The sequence below is a fragment of the Podarcis pityusensis genome (assembly GCF_964106645.2).
Source record: "Podarcis pityusensis genome assembly, chromosome: 8".
Classification (NCBI taxonomy): domain Eukaryota; kingdom Metazoa; phylum Chordata; class Lepidosauria; order Squamata; family Lacertidae; genus Podarcis; species Podarcis pityusensis.
In genome coordinates this window covers 89108633-89135545 of record NC_138033.1, presented here as the reverse complement: position 1 = coordinate 89135545, position 26913 = coordinate 89108633, and the positions used below count along the sequence as shown (strand labels likewise).

At 46.7% G+C, this 26913-nt stretch overlaps 1 protein-coding gene across 1 annotated transcript in view; it reads right to left on the bottom strand.

The window, feature by feature from the left end:
• The window catches only part of SFRP1 (secreted frizzled related protein 1), a 49044-nt gene that overhangs the window by 18898 nt on the left and 3233 nt on the right, over positions 1-26913 (bottom strand). The window contains exon 2 of the mRNA XM_081016465.1: positions 17213-17290. Within this exon, the coding sequence (XP_080872591.1) occupies positions 17213-17290 (78 nt within the window). The remainder of the gene's footprint in view (positions 1-17212; positions 17291-26913) is intronic.

The following is a 26913-nucleotide window of genomic DNA, read 5'->3' as shown; positions in this document are numbered from 1 at the left end:
TCACCTCCTCCAGTGGGAGGGAGTTCCATAGACTGACTGTGTGAAGAAGTCCTTTCTTTTTTCTGTCCTGCATCTCCCAACATTCAGCTTCATTGTGTGCCTACAAGTTCTAGTGTTAAGAGGGAGAAAATCCTCTCCACTTACTCTGGGCAGCTTATAGCACATACAAAATTGTAAAACATAAGACATAAAAATTTCCCAATATAGGGCTGCTTCTTCTAAAAGTCAAATACCATAGTTGTTTATCTCAATGACATCTGATGGGAGGATGTTCCACAGGGTGGGCCACCACCAAGAAGGCCCTCTGCCTGGTTCTCTGTAACCTCACTTCTTGGAGCTGGACCTCAGTGTCTGGGCTGAACGATGGGGGTGAAGACACTCCTTCAGGTATACTGGGCCGAGGCTGTTTAGGTATCTTCTATCGTGAGTACGCGGGTGGCGCTGTGGGTAAAACCTCAGTGCCTAGGACTTGCCGATCGTATGGTCGGCGGTTCGAATCCCCGCGGCGGGGTGAGCTCCCGTCATTCAGTCCCCGCTCCTGCCCACCTAGCAGTTCAAAAGCACCCCTAAGTGCAAGTAGAGAAATAGGTACCGCTTTATATCAGGAAGGTAAACGGCGTTTCCGTGTGCTGCGCTGGTGGTGGCTCGCCAGAGCAGCTTCGTCATGCTGGCCACGTGACCCGGAAGTGTCTTCGGACGGCGCCGGCTCATGGCCTCTAGAGTGAGATGAGCACGCAACCCTAGAGTCGGACACGACTGGCCCGTATGGGCAGGGGTACCTTTACCTTTTATTGTGAGTATGTACTCAGTCGATAATAGCAAGTAATAAAAGCAGTTTAGCCACTAGCTAGAGATGGAGCAGCCAGCCAGGAGACGGGGCTGTTACAGCCACACAAATGGAAATGAAGCAATTCCCCTGGTGACAGGATGCTGCTCTAGGGGGAATTTTCTCCAAAGAAGACTTCCCCTCAAGTGTGGCCAAGTTATTTTTTTGGAATAATTGTAGAATTTATTGCCTTTCGGTGAATGAGTTTCTCATCTTTTGTATTTTATATTGTATTTTATATCCACTTTGGTAACTTTTGGTTGTGAAGTGGTTTATAAATCCACAAACTGAATAAATTAAATAAAACTTCACATGCAATGTGTGTTAAAGATGTAAAATTCGGTTTGAGACCAATGACAGGTCACCAAGACCCCTCACCCCCAGGGGGAATTGCTACATGGACTTCAAGATGTGCAGCCGCCGCCTCACACAATCACTGGTTGCTTTGAGGCAGCTGAAATTGCCTGGTAAAAACAAGAAAATATGGAGATAGAAAGGCAGCCCTCGGACTTCCTTGTAAGAACTCACGAGGCAGACCACTCTGTAGCATTGCTTTCCTTCATTTTTACATTAAAAACTTATGTGCAACTTATGGAGAAGTTGGCGCACAAGGTCAGAGCCAGACTTTCACAGATGACTTCAGTGCTGGTTGGAAAAGCTTCATCAATTATATTGCAACAACTGAACATGACTGTAACCCCACCCCCGACCCCAACACAGGGAGGTCTGTGGAAAGATGAACTTGGATGGCTAAAAGTCACGCTCATATTTCCTCTTGAACAATGATGTCCAGACTTTGGCCTCATTGAACTTGCTTATGCGTTTGTGACTCTCTTGATGGTTGTTACTGTTTTCTATTTAAATTTACCAAAACAACAGCAACACACAAACATACAACATAACCTGTGCAGATTTTAAGGATTTATACAGAGTCATCCTCAAGAACTTGCACAGTAATGGGATGGAACTGACTTTAGTCTCATTCCATGAGGATGGGCCCAGCACAGATTTTGCCCAGGAAAAGCCACCACTCCTGGAGCACCAGCTCAGAAGAATGGGAACAGCTGGAGGATTCAGGAGAAATGACCTGGGACATCTCAGGAGGAGCAGCCAGGGCAGCAAAGGGGCCTCCACTGGAGTCCCCAAAATCTACTGCCTCGGGTGACTCCTTGGTGGGCAACATTTTGCAAAGTTTTAAAGAAAAGAAAATTGACAATAGCCACAGCCACGACTGTGAAAAGTAACCCCCTGCTCCTGGAACAAAATTCACCACGGTTCAGTGCACCTCAAGTATGCACACACTTGTCATTCAGGCCTCTGTTGCCTCTGGTCAAACAGAGTTTGTTGCTTTTTGGAACAATGCAAAAACCTAGCAAATAGTTTGGCCAGGGACAAAAGTGGGATGAGTGAACTGAGCAAACTTCCACTGTGCAAACTATCGTCACCTCTTTGATAAATATATATCACCACAAATGAAATCTCCCCTCCACCCCAACAAATGGAAAGTCATTAACTCCCTGTAATGACCTGACACAACAGGAACAGGATGTAATTGCTCCCCATTTTTCATGGGCTGCTCCAAAAGCATTCATTCTTCAATGCTGTCCATCTCACTGCTGCTCTTGCCACCCATGATAGATTTTCATTGCTTTAGAGGACTGCTCTCAAAATGCCTCCCAAGGGGAAAGGACAACAGATCCCACACTCCTCTGCATTGCAAGCAATGACCAGCTTGCTATGCACAGGGGCTCTGGATGCTGCAGAAATCTCAAGCTTCATCGAGTGAAGTCTCCAAAAAGCAAGATTGCTGGACCACATTCCTTCCCAAGTGAAACCTGGAGGTCTGCTTCATTCTCACATGGACAAAGGTTTACTTCTGTAGTGTGTGAGAAAAAAAGAATGATCCATCTTCAGCGAAGCCCATCCAGTTCCTTTGTTTCTACATGGCTCTGGATGTGCCTTATGACTGGGAAGATACAACCCCAGCACAGGGACTCATTCATAGATGCAGGGGGCAAGCTCTCTGGTGGCAGGTGATTTTGCAGAAACATCTCCACAGCCCCCTCCAAGAGATGTGGGTGGTCCAACTCTACCTGATGGAGATATGCAGCAAAACTGGACACCCAGGAAGAGGTAAGGCTGGAGCCATGAGTCATGCAGAGACACTGTGGGGACCCCCTTCAGTAAGTGAACTCCTCAATGCCTTCTTTGCCTCAGTCTTCTCCGATAAAGAAAACAATGCCCGACCTGAAGAATTTGGAGCAAATGATTCAGCAGAGGAAACACAGCCCAGAATAACTAAGGAGATAGTACAAGAATACTTGGCTAGTCTAGATGTATTCAAGTCTCCAGGGCCAGATGAACTGCATCCAAGAGTATTAAAAGAACTGGCAGATGTGATCTCAGAACCACTGGCAGTCATCTTTGAGAATTCCTGGAGAACAGGCGAAGTCCCGGCAGACTGGAGGAGGGCAAATGTTGTCCCTATTTTCAAAAAGGGGGAAAGAGAGGACCCAAATAATTACCGCCCAGTCAGTCTGACATCAATACCAGGGAAGATTTTGGAGCAGATCATTAAGCAAACAGTCTGTGAGCACCTAGAAAGGAATGCTGTGATCACCAATAGTCAGCATGGATTTCTGAAAAATAAGTCATGTCAGACTAACCTGATCTCGTTTTTTGACAGAATTACAAGCCTGGTAGATGAAGGGAACACAGTGGATGTAGCCTACCTTGATTTCAGCAAGGCATTGGACAAGGTACCCCATGATATTCTTGTAAAGAAGCTGGTAAAATGCAGTCTTGGCCACTCAGTGGATTTGTAACTGGCTGACTGACCGAACCCAAAGGGTGCTCATCAATGGTTCCTCTTCATCCTGGAGAAGAGTGACTAGTGGGGTGCCACAGGGTTCTGTCTTGGGCCCGGTCTTATTCAACATCTTTATCAATGACTTGGATGATGGACTCAAGGGCATCCTGATCAAATTTGCAGATGACACCAAACTGGGAGAGGTGGCTAACACCCCAGAGGACAGGATCACACTTCAAAATGACCTTGACAGATTAGAGAACTGGGCAAAAACAAACAAGATGAATTTTAACAGGGAGAAATGTAAAGTATTGCACTTGGGCAAAAAAAAAATATGAGAGGCACAAATACAAGATGGGTGACACCTGGCTTGAGAGCAGTACATGTGAAAAGGATCTAGGAGTCTTGGTTGACCACAAACTTGACATGAGCCAACAGTGTGACGCGGCAGCTAAAAAAGCCAATGCAATTCTGGGCTGCATCAATAGGAGTATAGCATTTAGATCAAGGGAAGTAATAGTGCCACTGTATTCTGCTCTGGTCAGACCTCTCCTGGAGTACTGTGTCCAGTTCTGGGCACCACAGTTCAAGAAGGACACTGACAAACTGGAACGTGTCCAGAGGAGGGCAACCAAAATGGTCAAAGGCCTGGAAACGATGCCTTATGAGGAACAGCTAAGGGAGCTGGGCATGTTTAGCCTGGAGAAGAGGAGGTTAAGAGTGATATGATAGCCATGTTCAAATATATAAAAGGATGTCACATAGAGGAGGGAGAAAGGTTGTTTTCTGCTGCTCCAGAGAAGCGGACATGGAGCAATGGATCCAAACTACAAGAAAGAAGATTCCACCTAAACATTAGGAAGAACTTCCTGACAGTGAGAGCTGTTGGACAGTGGAATTTGCTGCCAAGGAGTGTGGTGGAGTCTCCTTCTTTGGAGGTCTTTAAGCAGAGGCTTGACAACCATATGTCAGGAGTGCTCTGATGGTGTTTCCTGCTTGGCAGGGGGTTGGACTCGATGGCCCTTGTGGTCTCTTCCAACTCTATGATTCTATGATTCTAAGTGGGTAGTTTGGGGCTCACAGGGGAATGAATTCATGTATTCATTTGTCAGGGCACACCAGCCACTGCAGCACAGGATTGTGCTTTACCACACACTTGGAAATTTCTGGTTGGGGATGACCATAAGCCAGACAAACATCACAAAGCCCCTGCCAGGAACAGCCAAGAGCTTACCTTGGTGCATAGGCAAACATCGCCCACCACAGTGGCTTGCCAGCTCTACAGCAAAACATTGCAGGGTGGAGTTTTCTGCAAATGTGGTCAGACAAGATTGACTTGTTGCTGTTTAGCATCCCAGCATCCACTTTACACACATCCTCCCATTTTCCATTTTTTTCTCCCCCAAAGTCAGTAAGCATCCCATGGCCTCTGAGCATGTGCAGTCCTCACTGGGCTATTGTTTGCCCCCTTATGTAGCTTTCTGACATAAATTGAAATTGCAGGTTATTGCAAAAGTGTGATGCAGCAGACATACAAATGAACACATGCAAAACTGACATGGGTCAGAAACAGGCTGACCCCTTTGAACGCATGGCTTAAAATTCTCTCTGGTTTAGATTCCTGTTTGGACAAATGAACTGCCTAAACTCATCTGTACATTTAAATTAGGAATGATCTAACACCATGGTTCCCAAAGTTGGTGGTACCACCCCTGGGAAGGGTGGGATTACCTGGGGGGGCTAAGAGTCAAGGGGGCAGCTGGCAGGTGCTGGAGGCGCAAATGACCATCAGACTTTGAAAAGCTGGTATAACTGGATCAAGTTCATCAATTCTGTTTGTTGAATGAATGAATGAATGAATGAAACTAAATAGTTTTCACTGGATTCTGAATAAATGTGCAATTAATGGTTATGATTTTAAATTTAAATGTATTATTTTCTCCCTTGGTGGGTTGTGCAAACTGCTACTCTGAATAATGTTCTTTACAGGGTAGGGTAGGGGGCACTAGGGATGAGTTTATGGAACCAAGGGGACCGTGACCTGAAAAAGTTTGGGAACCCTTGAACTAACACAATCTGGGTGCAACCTCCTACCCTACTATAACTGACGGAGCCCTCCAGTCCAACAGAGCAGCGAACTTTCTGCACTCATCTCAGAGCATTCACACTGGTGTGCCTGAAGCCGTTCTGGACATGATCCCCTGCCATGGGCCCAAGCGGCCCATGTCCTCCTGCTTTGCTCTTTTTAGTGAAATCTATGCAAAATCTTTATCAATCAGATTTATTAAATCTGCAAATGATCATCGGATGAATTTTACGACCTTTTACTGTTCTCAGTTCAAAATGCATCTATCGCTCTTGGAGGAGCCAAGCACTGAGCTACAGCAAGCAAAACCCTTCTAATATTTTTTTCCTTTTCCCAGTTTGTACCATGACTATCACTTTTTAAAAGCTGGTGTCCATTTTATTTCATGTTCTGCTACTTTTATTTATTGCTATTATACACATCTGTAAAATATGTGCTATGGGCCTCTTGTTTTGCTTCTTTGATGCTGGTCATTAGCCGTAACTTTAAATATTTGATTTGATTCATCCATATTGTTAATATGATGGCTGGCAATGTTTTTATCTCCCCCCCCCTTTCCTTGTCTTATATTTGAAAAATGAATCTTTAATTTAAAACAAAACAAAACCAGAAATAGGCTGATCTGCCCATCCCCCAGCTACCACCAAGAAATGGGCTCCTTTCATTGGAATCCCTTTCCTCTCAAAAGACTGTGGGGTGGAGGCATCAAGGGGAGGAAACAAGAAAGCCCACTTCACTCTTCCATCTCGAGAGAAGGAAAGCTGCCAAGACATCCATTAGATCTGTAAAACAAGAAGGCTTTAGGCAACGACCCGCCAGTCAGAGGGGTAAGAAAACAAAACGGGGTATTGATTTAATTTTAGTTTCCACTGCATTTCATAAGGACAGTGCTTTTTTCTGGGTGGATACAGGGGTATGCATACCACTAAACATTTAGTGAATCTTTGTACAGTGGTACCTCAGGTTACATACGCTTCAGGTTACGTACGCTTCAGGTTACAGACTCCGCTAACCCAGAAATAGTGCTTCAGGTTAAGAACTTTGCTTCAGGATGAGAACAGAAATCGTGCTCTGGGGGCGCAGTGGCAGCAGGAAGCCCCATTAGCTAAAGTGGTGCTTCAGGTTAAGAACAGTTTCAGGTTAAGTACGGACCCCTGGAACGAATTAAGTACTTAACCTGAGGTACCACTGTACTTTTGTCCATTTACTGTATTTATTTTTCCCAATTTGAACTATAAAATGGTGATTTTCTTGAGTCAAAATGAGAGTACCCCTAAACATTTTTTTAGGGGAAAAAACACTGCATAAGGACATAAGAAGAGCGCTGCTGGATCAGGCCAAAGGTCCATCAAGTCCAACCTTCTCTTCTGACAGTGACCAAGCAGATAGATGCCTGTGGGAAGCTTCCAAGCAGAAAAGTGGACAGAGAGATACACTTTCCGTCAGCATCTCCCTCTCCCGTCCTCTCTTTCTCCCTGCCTTCTTAATGACATGAGTGCAGTTGCACTCTTGTGAAACCCAGCAACTGCGTGTAGCCATATAGATGTCTAATCTGCTTTTAAAGCTGTCCAAGTTGGCAATCATTATCATTACATCTTGTGGGATGAGTTCCACAATTTAACTATGTGTTGTGTGAAGAAGTACAGTGGTGCCCCGCAAGACGAATGCCTCGCAAGACGAAAAACTCGCTAGACGAAAGGGTTTTGCGTTTTTTGAATCATAGAATCATAGAGTTGGAAGAGACCACAAGGGCCATCGAGTCCAACCCCCTGCCAAGCAGGAAATGAGTCATTTCCGCAAGACGAATTTCCCTATGGGCTTGCTTCGCAAGACGAAACATCTTGCGAGTTCTTGCGAGTTTGTTTCCTTTTTCTTAAAGCCGCTAAGCCGTTAATAGCCGCTAAGCCGCTAATAGCCGCTAAGCCGCTAATAGCCGTGCTTCGCAAGACGAAAAAACCGCAAGAAGAGACTCGCGGAACGGATTAATTTCGTCTTGCGAGGCACCACTGTACTTCGAGAATGACTTGCAGCTAATAGGGTAGCATCAAAATGAAAAAGTAGGATAATAGGTAATGGTAAATGACGCCCTGGACCGTTAAGTCCAGTCAAAGGTGACTATTGGGCTATGGTGCTCATCTCGCTTTCAGGCCGAGGGAGCCGGCGTTTGTCCACAGACAGCTTTCTGGGTCATGTGGCCAGCAGGACTAAACCGCTTCTGGCACAATGGGGCACTGCGACGGAAACCAGAGCGCATGGAAATGCCGTTTACCTTCCGTCGCAGTGGTACCTATTTATCTACTTGCACTGGCGTGATTTCAAACTGCTAGGTTGGCAGGAGCAGGGATAGAGCAACGGGAGCTCACCCCATCACGCAGATTCAAACTACCGACCTTCTGAGGTAAAAGCAGAAGGAGTGAATTCTGAAAGTTGTAGAAATGGACTGAACATGTGAGAAAGTGTTTAGTAGGTTTCTTGATATTCTGAAGGAGAACCAAGATGCAGAAAAGATGAAGGTGGCAGACCTGGGGCACTGCTTGTGGCAGCAGAATAACAGGCAAATGAAATACAACCCCCATTGAAACAAACAGGGCCCCCAGCACCACCCCTGCAGGGACCTTATCATGTCAATTTAGTAGTTTTTTTGCCACTAGAACAAAATATCTCAAGCTGGTTCTGACAGATGAGCTGCCGCAGAATATCTCCTTTCATTTCTTCCCATGAGTTGCGCAGTCCAGCACCACAGAGCCCAGAGCAGCAAGGACCCTCAGTCTGTGTCCACACTGAATACACAAGGGCAGACTAGTGAATTGGGGGAAAGTTGTGGATGGAGTGTATCTTGGTTTCAGTAAGGCTTTTGACAAGGTCCCCCACAATATTATCGCGAAGAAGCTGGTAAAATGTAGGTTGAACAAGATAACTGTTAGGTGGTTGACTGACCGAACCCAAAGAGTACTCATTAATGGTTCCTCGTCATCCTGGGGAAAAGTGACAAGTGGGGTGCTGCAGGGCTTTGTCCTGGGCCTGTTGATGTTCAACATCTTTATAAATGACTTGGATGAAGGAATTGGGATGCCCAGGCCCCCAGGAGTTGGTGCCAGTGCTCAGAGTTCTTCCAGCTTTACACTTCTATGGTTCTATGATTAGCTGACTTGGCAAACAAACATCTTCTGCTTGCACTGCTTGGCTGCCGTTTCCCCTTGAGTCTTTATTAGATCAGCAGCCTGAGTCACTGCACCTCCTCCCTGGTGCCCAGAGTATTATAGGCACCAGGAAGCCTGGGGCATGTAGTTTCCAGGGCCTGCAACATCCATACTAAGGACTTAGTTGTCCTGGAAATGTCCTGCTTGCCCTTCTCCACTCGAGACAAGGCAAAGGCACTGCAACATTTAGTCTGGAAGATGCCTCTGGACAATCAACAAACACCCAGGGCACCAGCCAGTGCAAACCTTGGTGGAAGGCAGAGCTCAAATGGAAGGGTTCAGAGGATGCCAAGCCCATCTCCTCCCCCTGCTGGGGTCATATTCCAAAGTGTGTGTGAGAGTGTGTGTGTGTGTGTGTGTGTGTGTGTGTAAGACAAACTGAACACCCCCCCCCCTCAATTCACATATCATAACAATGCAAGCTTTCATTGTATAGACCTGGCTTTCTCCCCAGAAACTGTTACCTGCCAGTTAACAGTGTTTACCTTGGTGGAAATTCATGAGAATTTTGAGTCTGACTAGATTAGGGTTTGTGTTAAGTGCCAGGCATATGGTTTTGCCTGATAAGACACCCACTAGGGAACGCTTTCCTTCCGAAGAGCTAGCCAGGCTTCTCCAAGCGCTTTCCAAATGTGGAGCCTGTCCTGGGAGATAGTATTCTTCATGTCCCTTTCTTGGCAATCTGCAAGTTGACAGGTGCTGAGGGTTTCATTGGTATATGTTTAATACCTTCTCCTTGTCCATTCTATTTTCCTTTCTCTGTCTCACACTCAGAGGCCCACTATTTGCCATTTGCTATAAGGTGGTGCCACACTTCCAAATAATCTTTTTTTGGCATTTGAGAGGCAGTGGGGATGAAGTGAGCCTGCACCTATGTCTGCACTCTGAGCAGAAGCAAGGGTGTCCTGGGACTGGGCCTTCTCTGTGGCAGCCCCCAAGGGGTGGACTCCCCTCCTCACACAGCTGCATCTGCTAGGCAGCTCTGCGCAGAAGAAACCTTTCTTGACCCTGGCCTGCAACACTGAAGCTGTGCGCTTTCAGAGCCCACCATATTGTGAATGTAATATGTTTTAACTGCTCTTAATTGTGAATTTTACATTGTTGTAACCTGCCCCAGGGCCTGCTGGTAATGAAGAGCAGGTAATGTATTCAAATTATTGTTATTATTATTAATGTTTCTAGTAACGTTGGGTAAATCTGTCAATTTCTGTTTCCCTCATTTTCTCATTTTTTTCCAATCTTAAGCTCAATGCTCCACATTGCCACAGCTTGGGATCATTATTTTTTTAAAGTTCTCATAAAAATTCACCAGCATTCCAGTGTGATTTTCTTCTAAGATGCACATGTATCTATGCAATTTCCCCTAAAAGAATGCATTTTGTATGTCATCCTTACAAATATATGAATTTTTAAGCAGGCATGTGTCTTTTAGCTCACATTACCTGGCTGGAGAACTGCATTGCGGGATTTTGAAAAGTGTGAACTGCGAAGGACGGCTGTGTTTTGGTTCTTGCATGGTTCCATAATGTGTGTGTTAGGTAGGTTCACCTTTAAATGCTACCTAAATCAAAATTCTCCCCTGCCTCTATCTACACAACCTGCAGGTGAGCTGCCTATACTTTACAAGGGTGGATCTGGTAACATAATCCCAGGATTACAAACTAGCCACATTTAGGTGCTGTAAATCAATTCAAAACGCTTTTCCAGAGTTGTAGTCAGGTTGGTGTGCCTGAGGCAAGATATGACTCCCGGCCAACAGCTAAGGGAGGAAAGTCCGTTGACTGAGGCCTGACTTGGCAGGGGTCTTTTGATTCCCCCTTCCAAAAATCAATAGAAGCTATCAAAAGAAAAACAATACGCATAATTGCCAAATAATTCCTAACAGCCCTGTCTGGAAGAGGCCTGAGCCAAGTGCAATTAGGAACGGAAGACTGGAAAAGCAGCAGCAGCAGACTCTGCCAAGCAAAGGGACTCATAATTTGGTTGCAAACACCCCTGGCTGCTCATCCTAAAGTCATCCCACTGCAGCAGGACTACTCTAGAGGAGCTGCTCTCCCGACCATGGCATTCAAAGCAGCTGTTCTAAAACATTGCCTTTGGGCCAAACAAGACATGATATGGGACATTTCTCGAGAAACAGCCGGGGGGGGGGGTTATCTGGTTCATGCAGCAGCACTGGGGGAGGGGGGACTAACCTGGATCCCCCACATTGATTCTCCCACGGAAAATTTCTCTGACACTTCTATTAGCCCCAGAGGGGAAAACACACAGGCACCATTTCCTCCCTAAGGCTTCCTCAGGTGTAATAGCAGCTTCAGTAAGGAGTGACTTGGATCAGGGCTGCAACCAGGTGGGGGGGGTTACACCCCTCGAGCCATGAGGCCATCTCAAATTGACCCTCCCCCAAGTTTTTTTGTTTGGGGGTTTTAAAGCGAGAAAAATCATAAATGTGGGAACATTGGAAGCTGCCTTAGACAGAGACCGAAGGTGGCTCCAGCTAGCTCAGCATTGTCTACACTGACTGGCAGCAACTCTCTGGAGTTTTCAGCCAGGAGTCTCTCCCAGCCTGACCTAGAGATGCTGTGGGTGGAAACTGGGACCTTCTGCATGGAGAGCAGGTGCTCTACTACTGAGCTATGGCCCTCTGCATTGCAGGGGGTTGGACTAAGTGACCCTTAGGGTCCCTTCCCACTTCACAATTCCATGATAAAGCACCTTTTTCTTTTTTTCTTTTTGCATGAAGAAGGTTCCAGGAGCAATCCAGCAGGGCTCTCCTTATTGTTCTTAAAAAGCAGAGCATGTGCCTGTTTCATATCTTCTTGAATATGCATTTATTTTATTTTTATTTGCATCACTTTTTATCACACCAGTGTTTGCCACCCTGGGTTCCTTTGGGCAGAAGTATGGGAGATAAATTTAAATAAATAAAATCTGTGCCATCTCCAGCAATTTTTTAAAAAAAGGATTTGGAAATAAGTGATATGAAAGCCCTTTCTCGGGATCTGTGAAGTGCTGCCCCAGGTGGCAAGCTACTGAACTGCAGGGGGCAGACTCTCAGGGAAGGGCCTTCAGGCGCTGGACTGGCTCTGGACTTGGCCCCACCTTTGCAGTGTGGTTCCGCATTTGCCCTGCCGCTTTCCCCCAGAAAACCCGCTCTTTAGTGCTAAACCAGACCAAGCAGCAGTCTGTGGAAAACCCAGTTGCTGTTTGTTCCAACCCAGCATTGAAGATTGGGTTTCCCTGGGGGCAAATGGAGGTGTGGAAAAGCCCTCTCTCTGCCGATCCAGAGTGGGAAGGAGACTGAGAGGGCTTCCTTCCCCAGCTGACTCCTGAGGTGCACCTGTATCCTTGCATCTTCCCAAGGTGCTGGCCTCCCAAGGCTTTGTCTTGGTTTGTTCTCTCAGCCCCACTCACCACTTTGGTTCTGGCTCCTGGCTTTGGACACATGTGTGCCACACAACAAAAGTGATATAATCACACCTTAACCAGCCACGGCTTTCCCCCCTCAAAAACTTCTGGGAGCTGCAGTTTGTTCAGGATGCTGAGAGTTGTTAGGAGGCCCTCATCCCCCCCCCCATATACACACTGAGCTACAGTTCCCAGAGTGGTTTAACAGTCCATCCCTCTTCATGGCAAGTTCTGGACACTGTAGCTTTGGGAGGAGAGCACCAATTCCTCCTTGCAAATGCGCTTCCCCTGCCCGCCCGCCCCCACTCCCAGTCAGACTTATGTCTAGTCTCTAGAAAAGCTTTCCCCAACCAGGTGCCCTCTAGATGTTTTGGACTACAACCCCCTCCAGCTGGGGTTGGTGGGAGTCCTAGTCCAAAACACTTGCATTCAGCTGGCAGAAGAGGGCGCTCTTCACTGGTGGATGCTGGCAGGGCTGTCCCCACCACCCTGGCTTGGAGCAAAGGGAGCTTGGTTTGCACATTTAGCCTCCTCAGCGCACACTTAAAGGGGAGGATGACAAGATGTTGGCAAGGAATCAAAGACTTGAGCCATGAAATCTCAAGGTCTGAGGTTGGTTACCCAGAGCTATGGGTTCAAGAAAATCCATAGAACATTGGAAGGGCTGTTCTGGATCAGGTCAAAGGCCCCACTTGTCCAGCATCTTCCTGTTTAGCACAGTAGCCGACCGGGACAGGAGAGCAGCAGCACTCTCTCATTCATGCTGCCTCTAGCAGGAAGTCATGCACAAACAGCATGACTAGGTGTCAGGGGCTGGGCAAAGGAGGAGGAATGGTGGAGACCGCCTCCCCGCCTGACCCTTCCAGGGAGGAGGAAGAGCAAGACAATATACAGGGGTCTGCAGGAGGTCGCAGCTCAGAGGCAGATGAGGGGGAAAGTTGGGAAATCATGGGAGAGCCAGAGCATCACCCTGCTGACACATTGTCATTGGAAAGTATTCCAGACCCTCCATCTCCCAAAACCCGGCAAGCCTTCAAAGTAGGAGAGCAAAGAGTTCAAAGACATGGCAACACCTGTAGAGGAGGTGATGAAGATGACGAATGAGGAAGTGGGAGAGATTCACTTGGGACAACGCCACTATCCAAGAGGCTGGGTTCTATAGCCTCTCTCTGTAAAGACTGAAATAAAAAAGGACTTAAGAAACTTTTCCTTGTCTTTATACTTTCCTGGGCAACCAGCCGGGAGCCGCTGACAGCATCCTGACACTAGTAGCCATTGATGAATCCATCATGAATGTTTATCGTCTCTTTTTAAAGCCATTCAAGGGGCTGGCCATCCCTACCTCTTATACTTCTGCTTTATACTGTGTGAAGAACCTGGCTGCTGGATGCCTCTGATCCAGCATCTCTTCTCCTGGTGGCAGAATCTGAACCCAGCAGCAACACTCTCCCCACTTGGGCTCCCTAGCAACTGCTGTACAATAAATGCACCTTAAAAAAGAAACAAAACCCAACAACACTTGAAGAACTCAACAAAACTAGTTCAGCAAAGCCAGGGAACCAGTCACAGCAATATTCAGGGATTTATTTTAGCCCTTCTTTAAGTAAGTGCGTTGTGAGCCTTGGGAAATCCTCAGAAATCAATCACAGAGCCACCACTGAGAAGATTCTTCTCCTTGTCATTGCTCATCTCATTGCTTGAGCAAGGTTTTAAACTGCGGCTGCAGCAACCTTCTGCAGGAATCTTATTGCCCTGTTTAAAGACTTGTATTTCTGGAGCAGGAGCTCTGCCCACCAGTGACAGCTCAGCCTTGTTCCAATGATCGTAAAGACTTCTTAAGCCCCAAGTACAGCAAGCACACATGGAGAGGAGAGCATTCAAAGATAGTGGTTCCTGGGCGTCATGGTCTCTTTAGGATGCAAGTACTGGGGACCTACAATAGCCCCAAGTGTCCTGGTCCCTTCTTGCTCCTCTCTTCACATACAGACAGCAGCCATTTTGTGCAGGGGCTCCATTTCCAGACCTTGCACGCATCAGTGGAATGTATAAAAGCACAGCCCACCCCGTTCCTCATTCCGCCCCTGCTCAGCCTCTTTCTGGTCCAAAAGGACCCGTGTGTCAACAGACACACCTAAAACAGTTGCTGCCTGTACTTAGTTACTCAGAAGTGGGGGGGGGGGTTTCCTCTCAGTTCCCACTGGCCGAGGGAACTCATCACAAGAATTGTTGCTTTTCTCCCAAAAAGCACATCCTGTGCCAAAGACCTCCAACACTTTCAAATCGGGGACAGGAAAACACACAGATAGATATTTGCAGCATCCTTATTCTACAACTAGAAGCCAGACTCCAGGCCAAGGATTGCCAGCATTTTGGGGCTACTCATGGGCACATTTGCAAACCGAGAAAACTTGTTGGCACCACACAGACGTCCCAGCTAAACTCACCTCTCCAACAACAGCTATAAGACAGTGCTTCTTTCAAGCCTGATTTCAGTGGTGGAAGGGCAGAGAAATGGCACCCTGGGGTGCACCCACTGGAGCCATGTTGGTGACCCAGGCTCTGAGTTAAGAGATTTACAAAGCTCTAACCTTTTTCCAAGAGAGCTAAAGCTCTTCCACAATGACAGACAGGCTTGTAAGTGGATATTGGCCTTGTCACTGGAGGTGAACAAGCATTGCTTCCAGCCAACTGGAAAGTTGGGAAGAACAAGGTTTCCAAGGTCCAGCCTGTGTGGTGCCGTGGTTCACATGTCAAGCACTCCAATCTCCACTCAGCCCTAAAGCTCACTGGGTGCCCTTGAGCCAGACATTCACTCTCATGGCCTGGTTGCTGTGAGGAGAAGGAGGCTCCTTGAAGGAAAGGTGAGGTATTAGTATAATAAATAGGATGGGATGGGATGGGATGGGATGATCTACTTCTTCTGGCCACCATTATGTGAGACTACGGCTGCATCAATGGGTTCTTAGTCTAGCATGTACCACTTAAAAGCCAACATCTCATACGACAAACTTGGAATGGCAAGAACCTCCAGCATCACCTCTGAAATGTTAACCATTTTACTTTTGTGTATACCCCACCATTCTTCCTTCCATGGAGATCAGTGCAATAGACCCAAGGGAGCCCCAGCAATCTCCCATCCAGGAACGGAACAGACCTGGACCTGCTTAGTTTCAGCAAGGCTCTTGCCTCACGTGCCTTCAGTCTGTGCCCCAGGAAATAGGAACCTGCATGGTCAGGATGAGGAATTTGGCTAAGGATCAGAATGTTTACAAAGGAGTCAACCTTGACAAACATTTTTTAGTGGAAGTGAGGAATCTGGAATATATATTTTCTCTACTGATGAACTTGACTAAGTATTTCTTTTAGTCTCTCTGGTTCTCACTTTCCCATGTATATATTTCCTTATGTCTCAATGATCCCAATTAGAAAACTACCACCTTGCGCACGGGGTGGGGGGAATGACCTCCGGCCTGGGAGCCATGTGGCCCTCCAGTCCTCTCTCCTTGGCCCTTGGGACTCTCCCCAAGCCATACCTCCTCTCCTCAGGCGACATCCCAATTTCTGCTTGTCTTCTGCTCTATCAGTCCCAATGGGCACCAGCCACCAGTGCCAGCAACTAGAGGGAACCATCTTGGCAATCCCTAGGATAAAGGAATCCACTGAAGGTGCTGCCCTGAGGGGCTTGGAGAGAGATATACTTCACAACTGGGGATAACTTTTCATGCATCTGATGAAGAGGACTTGAGTTCACAAAAGCACTGGCCACATTGAATCTCCTTGTTTCTGCACCAAGACTTTATTATTCATACTGCAGCAAACTATCAGTGAGGGGACAATATTTATAACATCCCTCCCCGACCTGTTGCACTTCAGATGTTTTGGACTACAACTCCCAATGACTTGAATTTTGAATATTTGCAAATGTGTGCTTCTATCCTAGCCTGCACTCAGATGTTGGAAGCTGGGCTGCCATTTTGAACAAAAAGTTGGATGTTCGCCTCCACATCTGTTTTGCCATCCAGGCTGAACCAGGAATGCCCTGGCCAAGCCAGGACTCAGGAGTGGCTGTTGATATTATTTTCCTGGTATAAAAATGTTCCCAATAACCACTCTGGACTTGGAAAGATTTGGCAAAGCAGCTGCCCTGGAGAGTCAAGAATTTGTTAAAAAGAGAGTTCCACTCCCTGCTTTGACAAAACGTGGCACACCCAAGCACCAATCCCAGAGGAATGCCCACCTTCTTCAATAGGCCTTTCATTTCCTTCCTGGAAAATTAAGCTTTGCCAAAAAGGCATAAATGTCACTCGTTTGAACTGAACTTGTGCTAGCCAAATACCAGAGCCGGTCTTGGCTCCAGGGGCATCCTGGCTGGATACTCCCTGCCACAGCCCGCCATACAGATATAGTGCTTACAGACTGCTTTTATTCCAGCATGTAACTCAAGGCACTGTCTATGGCCTCTGCATCATAAGAAGATGAGAGCAGTGGAAACACACCACCGGGGGGGGGGCGGATTAGGTCAACTACTGTCTTGACACCTCACTGACCTTGCCACTTCTCCCCTGCAGCATTGACTCACCTGCTGGGAAGTCAGGTAACTGTCTGCCCTCCACCCCACTGTTTCCAAGTGCTGGTAGTTCCAAATGTAGCAGGCAGGGAGGGAGCCATCAAAGACTGCAAAATCTTCCACACCAAACTATGGATTACTTCCTACTAGCCCAGCCCACCCATTCCATAGGTGAGAAGCCCCTTCCTGTAAGCCAATGCCGCCGTCATTTTTGAGCTGGAAGAGGAGGGTTGGGTTGTTCTGGTTCCTGAGAATACAAGTGTCCTCCATCCCTGGCCTAGGGCAGTTTAGCTCAGAAAAAGGAGGATCTCCTTACCAAATTCACTCGCACACAGGTGCTCCAGGATGGCGTCTGACTTCATCTCATTGTCGCAAGGAGGACATACTGCAGTGCCTGCCAAGAAAGGGGACAGCAGAGGATTAGCATGAAGAGCAAAATAATTATTTGGGGAGACTACCACTATAAGGGCCGCAGTGCTGCCCCTGGGATGCTAGAGGGTTCTGTGGTGGAGCATCAGCTTTGAATGCAGAAGGTCCCAGGTGCTAGGAGATTTAGACTACCTGACCCCTGGAGGGGTCAATGCTGGGTGTGCTCCTTCAGCACAGCCAGAATTTTTTTCAGGCTCATTGGCAAACCTGGAGAAAGCATGATGGCTATATTCTGCCTCTCTGGTTGGAGGCTGTGATGCTTCTGAATGTCAGTTGCTGGAAACCACAGGAGGGGCTTGTGCTCTTGCACTCAAGTCCTGCTTGCAGGTTTCCCATGGGCATCTGGTTGGCCCCTGTGAGAACAGGATGCTAGACTAAAGGGGCCATTGGCCTGATTCTGCAGGCACATCTTATGTTCCTATGAGAAGCAAAAGCCCTGACCGAGACCTTTGCTTAATGGGCTTCAGACCTAAAACCAGAGAGCCCTTTCCCATCTAAACAGACTGTCAGTATCAGCAATCAGAGCCTCCAAAGCTGAACCTGTCTTGTTATTCCCTGTCATTATCTTTACAATGGAATTGCTTTCTCTTCTCTCCCCCCCCCCCTTCACATTTCACTTGCCTCTTCACTCATTTCTCCTAAGATGTCTACACAGGCCCTGAAGTCAGCCATGAAAAATGTGGAGGAGAGCTACATGATTTCCAGAGCAATATGTATCCAAAGAAAACTCCAGCTAGGATGACAGAAGTTCCCAGAACGCAGCCATACCTGAATCCCTCTGTGTGTGTAGGTTTGCAGGTGTCTATGCAACAAATGAAATCAGATTCCATTTTGTTTCTCTACCATGGACCTCAGCCAAGTGAAGACTGAGCTGATGGTCCCCAACAGAGGATTCACAGTCTCTTCACAAAAGAACAGTTACAGACAGGGATGGGGGAGGAATTTGTTTCAATTCACATTTGAAAACTAATCTATGTGACTGGCACTTTACAAAAGCAAAATGCAGCCATTCAAATTTATCTGAAATTTGCAATGCATTTCTCCAACCAAGGAATGGGTACAGAAGACGGTGGAAAAGAAAGGCATAATTGGTAGAAATAACATACAAAAAGGCATCATATTCGAGGAAATGTGACTATAAGGCAAAATTGCATACAAAAATGAGCATATTATAACAAATTAGCACTATAAAATGCTGATGAATTTTCAGGAGGACTTAAAAAATTAAAATAAATTACCAAACGTGGAAATGTAGAGAATGGAAGGCTAGGGGGGAAATGAGAAACAGAAAAATGGTAATTGTCAACTCAGAGATGGTTGGGAGGACCAAGCCTGAGTTTAGAGTGTTAGAGTTGAAAGTGATGTGACCTAGAGGTAAAGCAGCAAGTGGAGAGAGAGGCAAAGCCATCTCTGCTGTCTGTTTGAATTCAAGGCTACGGCTGTGGGAGATACAAGACCCTTGGCGGGGGGGTTAATACTCTGAACTCCATCACGGGCTCAGGTGGTATAGATGTGTCAATGAACCATATCGCATAAAGGCACCTCAGTCTCCGCTGTGCCTTATTTCCAAAAGGAAACACAAACCCTTGGTAAGGAATCCCTGGAATCTGGCCCCCAGCGGAGACTGGGGTGGGAGGCAACAGTTGTAACTATTAATACAAGGTGTGCCGGAAGTGGATATTGCTCGCCGTACCAAAACTTGGGGTCATCCATTGAAGCTGAATGGTGGGAGATTCAGGACAGACTGGAGAAATCACTTTTCACACAGCACACAAGGGATTTGCCACCAGAAGGCGAGCTGATGGCAGAATTTTTTGGCCCTGCTTTTTTCAGTGAGGAGAATGAGGGGAAGGGAAATAAATTAGGTTCAAAAATCACACAAAGCTCACTGTGTGATCTTGGGCCAGCCAGTATCTGTCAGCCTAGTCTGTCTCACAGAGTTGTTGTGAGGATAAAATGGCAGAAAAAAACATGTAGAGCACCCTGACCTCTTTGGAGAAACATAAATGTAATAACAAGTGAATGCATAATATGAAGCCAATCCAAAGCTGCAGTGTAGAGATGTTCTTGGACTTGCCCAGCTAAGCCTGTGTTTCATAAGGTTTTCTTCCCATCTCTTTGCAGCAGCAGCATCCCTCCTCTGACCCTTTGCGCAGCACAGTGCTGCTCAAAGCAAAACCTTACTCCAGGGCGAGGGAGAGGAATGTGCAACGCTCTACTAATCGGCAGCTCCCACCCAGTGCATCCAGCAGGTCTGCAGGCTTTGCCATCGCCGTGCCTAAAGCAAAAGGAATTCAGGCAAGTCAGCATTTCAGAGGCAGGGACAAATCCCACTTCTCAGGCGTTAATAGAGGAAAAACTGGAAATGATTTTGAATGTCTATATAGGATCTTAGAATCATAGAATCATAGAGCTAGAAGAGACCACAAGGGCCATTGAGTCCAACCCCCTGCCAAGCAGGAAACACCATCTGGAGGAACACCAAGAAACTTACACAAACACAAGTCACCTTTGTGGGTTTGATATACAGTCATACCTCGGGTTAAATTTGCTTCAAGATGAGCACGTTCGAGTTGTGCTCTGCAGCAACCTGGAAGTAACGGAGGGCGTTACTTCCGGGTTTCACCGCTTGCGCATGTGCAGATGCTCAAAATGATGTCACTCGCATGCGCAGAAGCAGCGAAAAGCGACGCGCGCGTCCGCAGATGTGCCATCGCTAGATACGTTTACCTCTAGATGCGAACAGGGCTCCGGAACGGATCCCGTTCGTATCTAGAGGTACCACTGTATTACAATACTTTTAAATGTGTTAGAACAGCGGTGGGGAATCTCAGCTCCAGGGACTTAATACAGCCCTCTAGGCCTCCGTACACATCCCTCACAACTTTTCCCAGACCACCCCCTCTCTGTATAGGTCATACCACTCCACACAGTTTGCACCCACCTCGGGCCAGAATGGAAGAGGGGCACCCAGGCTCAGCTGACAGCTGAGGAGAAGGAGAGGAGCAACAAAAGGCGGGTGATGTCTGGACTGGGGAAGGGCGGGACACTCTGCAAGCATAAGCCAATCCAAGGCTGATAAATTTCCGCTGCCAGGAAACACAAAATCCCAGCTATTCTGCGAGATCCAAGAGGTACAACAGACCATGTAGGATGGACCTCCCAAAGAACCCTTGCGCTCCAAACCCACCTTAGCCTTGCTCTTCAAAATGGGACCAAAGGGGGCTGTCAGGTGTGGACACATCCTAGCTTGTGCCCAGTCATGTATATCTTAAAGTCCTGCTTCAGGTTCTGTATCTTGGTCTGTGTTTAAATGGTGTCCTAACTTTTGGAATAAAGCTTTTGGGGATTCTCTAGCCAGGAGTCCATGTACTTTGTCTGAGAGTGAGAGCCAGGACACTCACAGGCCAACCAGGGACAGAGAATAAATTCATTTCAGTTCACATTTAAAGGCAAACTTACTGAATTCACACTTTCCAAAATAATGCATACCCTTCAACTGTCTTGGGAAAACCGGGATACCCCATTTTCTCACGTGAGAGTATGGCAGCCATTTTGGACACCACAACCTTGCCCCCCAAAAGTGCTTTTGTCGTACAGCACCACAAAATGCATGTTTCTGAGCACCATGCTCTCATGGGAGAGCACCCCCCCGGGAAAAAGTGTATTTTGGGGGCCGCACTCTCGTGTTGGTCATGTGACTTGCCTGGGAGATGCATGTCCCAGTTTTTGGCCTGGACATGTTGAAGGGCATAATAATATGCAAACTGAAGTACAAGCCCTCCTTTAAAATGGCAGTTCTATCGCTATGTAACATTTACAAAAAAAAGCATATAATAGGGTAAAGTGTCCATCTAAATGTATATGTTGATGAAAATAACATACAAAAGCACATTACAGTGGTACCTCGGGTTACATACGCTTCAGGTTACATACGCTTCAGGTTACAGACTCTGCTAACCCAGAAATAGTGTTTCAGGTTAAGAACTTTGCTTCAGGATGAGAACAGAAATCGTGCTCCGGCGGCACGGCAGCAGCAGGAGGTCCCATTAGCTAAAGTGGTGCTTCAGGTTAAGAACAGTTTCAGGTTAAGAACGGACCTCCAGAACGAATTAAGTACTTAACCCGAGGTACCACTGTCTATTAGAGGAAATTCCTTTCAGAAGTGTCTATATTGGGAGAAATTTGCACTAAGATGTTGATAAAATTTCAAGTTACAGATAGGTAGCCGTGTTGGTCTGCCATAGTCAAAATAAAAAAAATCCTTCCAGTAGCACCTTTAAGACCAACTAAGTTAGTTCTTGGTATGAGCTTTCGTGTGCAAGCACACTTCTTCAGATACACTGAAACAGAAGTTGCCAGATCCTTCTATATAGTGAGAAGGTGGGGAGGGGTATTACTCAGAAGGGTGGTGGGAATGGGAGATTGGCAGATAGCTGAGATGAGCCTGCTGACGACTCTTAACGACTGTAATAGGTCTTACAGGAAAAGGCAAGGGGTGAGAAGGTGAGAAATGGCTTAGTCATGTATAATGGGATAAGAATCCAATGTCTTTGTTCAAACCAGGTCTCCCCATGGTTTTAAGTTTGGTAATGAGTTGCAATTCAGCAGCTTCTCTTTCCAGTCTATTTCTGAAATTCCTTTGTAGTAAAACAGCTACTTTGAGATCTTGTATAGAATGTCCTGGGAGATTGAAGTGTTCTCCTACTGGTTTCTCTGTTTTGTGATTCTTGATGTCAGATTTATGTCCATTTATTCTTTGGCGTAAGGTTTGGCCTGTTTGTCCAATATAGAGAGCTGAAGGACACTGTTGGCATTTGATGCCATACACAATGTTAGATGATGAGCAATTGAATAGTCCCGAGATGGTATGTGTGATGTTGTTGGGGCCAGTAATGGTGTTGTCCGGGTGTATGTGGCAGCAAAGTTGGCATCTGGGTTTATTGCAGGCTCTGGTGCCAGTGTCCGTGTTAAGTCTGGTTGTAGTATTATTGTGGGTTAGGAGTTGTTCTGTTATTTTCAGACCCAAAAAAGAAAATAACAGAACACCTCTAGTCATCACATACAGCTCCCAAGTTAAAACAGTACAACGCATCATCAGAGATCTACAACCTCTCCTGGACAATGACAGTTCTCTTTCTCAAGCTCTGGGAGGAAGACCTTTCATTGCCTACAGACAGCCACCCAATCTTAAACAACTCCTAACCCACTGCCAACAGTGTCCTTCAGCTCTCTATATTGGACAAACAGGCCAAACCTTACGCCAAAGAATAAATGGACATAAATCTGACATCAAGAATCACAAAACAGAGAAACCAGTAGGAGAACACTTCAATCTCCCAGGACATTCTATACAAGATCTCAAAGTAGCTGTTTTACTACAAAGGAATTTCAGAAATAGACTGGAAAGAGAAGCTGCTGAATTGCAACTCATTACCAAACTTAAAACCATGGAGAGACCTGGTTTGAACAAAGACATTGGATTCTTATCCCATTATACATGACTAAGCCATTTCTCACCTTCTCACCCCTTGCCTTTTCCTGTAAGACCTATTACAGTCGTTAAGAGTCGTCAGCAGGCTCATCTCAGCTATCTGCCAATCTCCCATTCCCACCACCCTTCTGAGTAATACCCCTCCCCACCTTCTCACTATATAGAAGGATCTGGCAACTTCTGTTTCAGTGTATCTGAAGAAGTGTGCTTGCACACGAAAGCTCATACCAAGAACTAACTTAGTTGGTCTTAAAGGTGCTACTGGAAGGATTTTTTTTATTATAAAATTTCAAGACAGCTTTTTACAAAAAGAATTGCTAATCATTGTAAAAATGTGGAGAACAAAACTTAATATCAGAAAAATGAGAAACACCCGTTTCAAAAGCCAACGAAGTGAGGCCACGCACTATAGCTTCAGTCCAGCTTCCACTCTGGTCATGGGACCGAGATGGCTCTGGTCGCCCTAACAGACGATTTCCGTAGGCAGCTGGAACGAGGCGGGTCGGGGCTGTTAATTCTCTTAGATCTGCCAGCAGCCTTTGACATGGTCGATCACGAACCTTTAGACCACCGCCTCGCCGATGTGGGGATTCAGGGCACAGTCCTATAATGGCTGTGCTTGTTTCTTTCTGGTCGGGGACAGAGGGTGGTGCTGTGGGGGGGGGGAGCTAGCGTCGCGCTACTCCTTGGTGTGTGGAGTACCGCGGGGCGCAATTCTCTCCCTTATGCTTTTCAACATCTTTATGCGCCCCCTCGCCCAGCTTGTCCGGAGTTTTGGGTTGGGCTGCCATCAGTATGCTGATGACACCCAGCTTTATCTGTTGATGGACGGCCATCCTGACTCGGCCCGAGACACACTGATCAAATGTCTGGAAGCTGTGGCTGGATAGCTATGTGGGAGCCGGTTGAAGTTAAATCCTTCAAAGACAGGGGTCCTTTGGCTGGGTCGGGACGATATAGGGTTGGGGGGCGAACTCCCATCCCTTGCAGGGGCACAATCAGTGCCAGCGCCTTCTGTCTAGAGTTTGGGTATAATCTTCGACGCCTCGCTTTCTATGGAGGCGCAGGTTACAGCTATAACAAAGGTGGCATTTTTTCATCTCCGCCAAGCTAAGCAGTTGCTCCCTGACCTCTCTCGCCCTGACCTCGCCACTGTGATCAAGGGACAGTCACCTCCAGACTTGATTATTGTAACTCACTGTACACGGGGCTGCCCTTGAAACTGACCCAGAAACTCCAGCGGATGCAGAATGCCGCAGCGAGGCTCCTTACAGGCTCCTTGCCATGGGACCACATTCATCCAGTGCTTTACCAGCTGCGCTGGCTCCTGGTGGAGTACAGGGTCAGGTTTAAGGTGCTGGTTTTAACCTTTAAAGCCCTATGTGGCCTAGGACTCTCGTACCTATGGGACCGCCTCTTCGGTATAATAATAATAATAATAATAATAATAAATTTTATTTATATCCCACCCTCCCCAGCCGAAGCCGGGCTCAGGGCGGCTAACAACAATAAAACAGTACAAAAGTACAGCATAAACAACATTCTAAAATCATTCATTATAAAATTAATTAATTCAAGCCACTGGCAACCATTGGGCCAGAGCTCCGCGAAGATTGCCGAGGGAGGGAGTCAGGCTGTGCCCTGTCCAAAGGCCTGGTGGAACAGCTCTGCCTTGCAGGCCCTGCGGAAAGATGTCAAGTCCCGCAGGGCCCTGGTCTCTTGTGACAGAGTGTTCCACCAGATCGGAGCCACAGCCGAAAAAGCCCTGGATCTAGTTGAGGCCAGCCTAACTTCTCTGTGGCCTGGGACCTTCAAGATGTTTTTATTTGAAGATCGTAAGTTTCTCTGTGGGGCATACCAGGAGAGGCGGTCCCGTAGGTACGAGGGTCCTAGGTATGCCCCATAGAAGACCCCATACAAGTATGCCCCATGGAGGCATTACGGTCTGCTAATAACAACACCTTGAAGATCCCGGGCCCCAGGGAAATTAGACTGGCCTTGACTTGAGCCAGGGACTTTTCGGCCGTGGCCCCGGCCTGGTGGAATGCTCTCCCACAACAGACCAGGGCCCTGCGGGATTTGACATCTTTCCGCAGGGTCTACAAGATGGAGCTGTTCCGCCAGGACTTTGGGCAGGATGCAGTTTGACTTACTTTCCTTTGTATAAAACAAGCCCAAAGGAGGCCCCCAACCCACTCACAGGTCCTTGTATGATCAGTGGAAACAGTTGGTCCTGGCAATTATTAACCACTCTCAATTCCACCCTGATAATTGCCACCTGCCCAGATTTTAACTTGTCTGAATTAATTTTAAGATGTATTTTAATGAATTGATGTCTATTTTTATGCATATTATGTTCTTCTTATGATGTTAGCTGCTCTGAGCCTGGCCTTGGCCGGGGAGATACAAATAAAATATTATTATTATTATTATTATTATTATTATTATTATTATTATTATTATCTGAGAAAGTAGCCCAGCCTTCTCCACATTTACTCAGAGGTAAGATCCATTGAGTGAAATGGGACTCCCTCCCAGGAAACTGTGCAAGATTGAAAAAGCTCATGGGATGCTTTCTTTTCCCTAAATCAACAGCAATGAAGAATATATCAGCTACCCTGGGATCCTTTGGCAAGTAGAGCAAGATATAAATTTAATAAATAGATAAAGATTCCACTAGCACCAAAATGATTAGGAGGGTTGGCGCAACTCCTAAAACAGGGACAAGAAACTTTCAGCTCTCCAGTTGTTGTTGGACTATGATTCCCATCATCCCTGACTGTTGTCCATGCTGGCTGCGGGTGGTGGGATTTGGAGTCCAACATCTGGAGGGCCACAAATTCCCTGTCATTACCCTGCAAGGAAAGCTTACAACATTTGGTGATTTTTTAGTTCAGAGAAAAAGACGAGTAGGGAGCATGTATAAAATTATGACTGCGGTGGAGAAAATGGGTAGGCCTTTTTCACGAGACTAGAATACAGTGTGTTTGGTCACCCAGTGTAGCCGAATGTTGGGGAGATTTAGGATGGACAAGAGAGGAAGCAATTCCTCACACAGCATAGAGTTGCTAAGCCATGGATTTTGCTGTTCATGATAGCCAGGCTACAAAAGGCCCCTTGTGATAATGGCCACCTTACCTCCAGAAAGGGTGCCTCAGAATACCAGTGGCAAAGAAGCATCACCTGGAGACGGCCATTGCCCTCCTGTCCCGATGGCAGGCTTCCCAGAGGCATTGGGTTGGCCAGGTAGGAAACCAGATGTTGGAGAAGCTTTCTTTGCCTCACGGAAGAGCTTCCATTGTTGAGTTTGGGATGGGAGCCAAGACAGGTAGGGTGACCCCTGGATTGGATGTAAGTGCAAAGGCAGGCAGGTGGAGGTTGGCTGAGAGCAGAGAGAGGTTGGTGGGGCAGAGCAGCGTCTGCTGTGCCAATCCCAGGAGAACATCAGAACCGTCACAACAGTTTGACTGTCCAGAGGTCCAGTGGGAAGGGAAAGGTGCACATGGCTGGCTAGCACAGACTGCCTCTCTCACACACATGGATTGCTTTGTGAATCAACCCAAAAGATGTCCCTGATTACTCAGGCAGCTTCTTTGAGGCATACATATATATCCCTCAAATATCATGCCTGTTATGACATATGCATGCCCACGATCTGCAGCAGGGATGAGAGTCATGAAGACTTCCAGATGTTGTTGGACTCTCACCAGCCCCAGCCAGCAAGGCCAATGGCCAGCTGTGGGGACAGAGGATAAATTCAATTCAGCTCACATTTAAAGGCAAATATACCAAATTTGTACTTTCTGAAGTAATACATGAAACACCTTTTGAAATTCGCACGCATAGAGCAGAGTGCATTTACTAGTGAAAATAACATACAAAAATTGAATTGAGGCAATTGCTTTGCAGAAATGTGTGCATTGAGCCAAAATGCATATAAAATTTGTATATTACAAGAAATTTGCACTAAAATGCTGGTGAATGTCATCATTGCATGCGGTCTCCACACTTATTTCTTTTGTCCTATTGTATTATTGAAGCGCTTAAGAAACTCTGTCAAACCAGCGTTTGACCAGGGATGGGAGTAGTGGTGG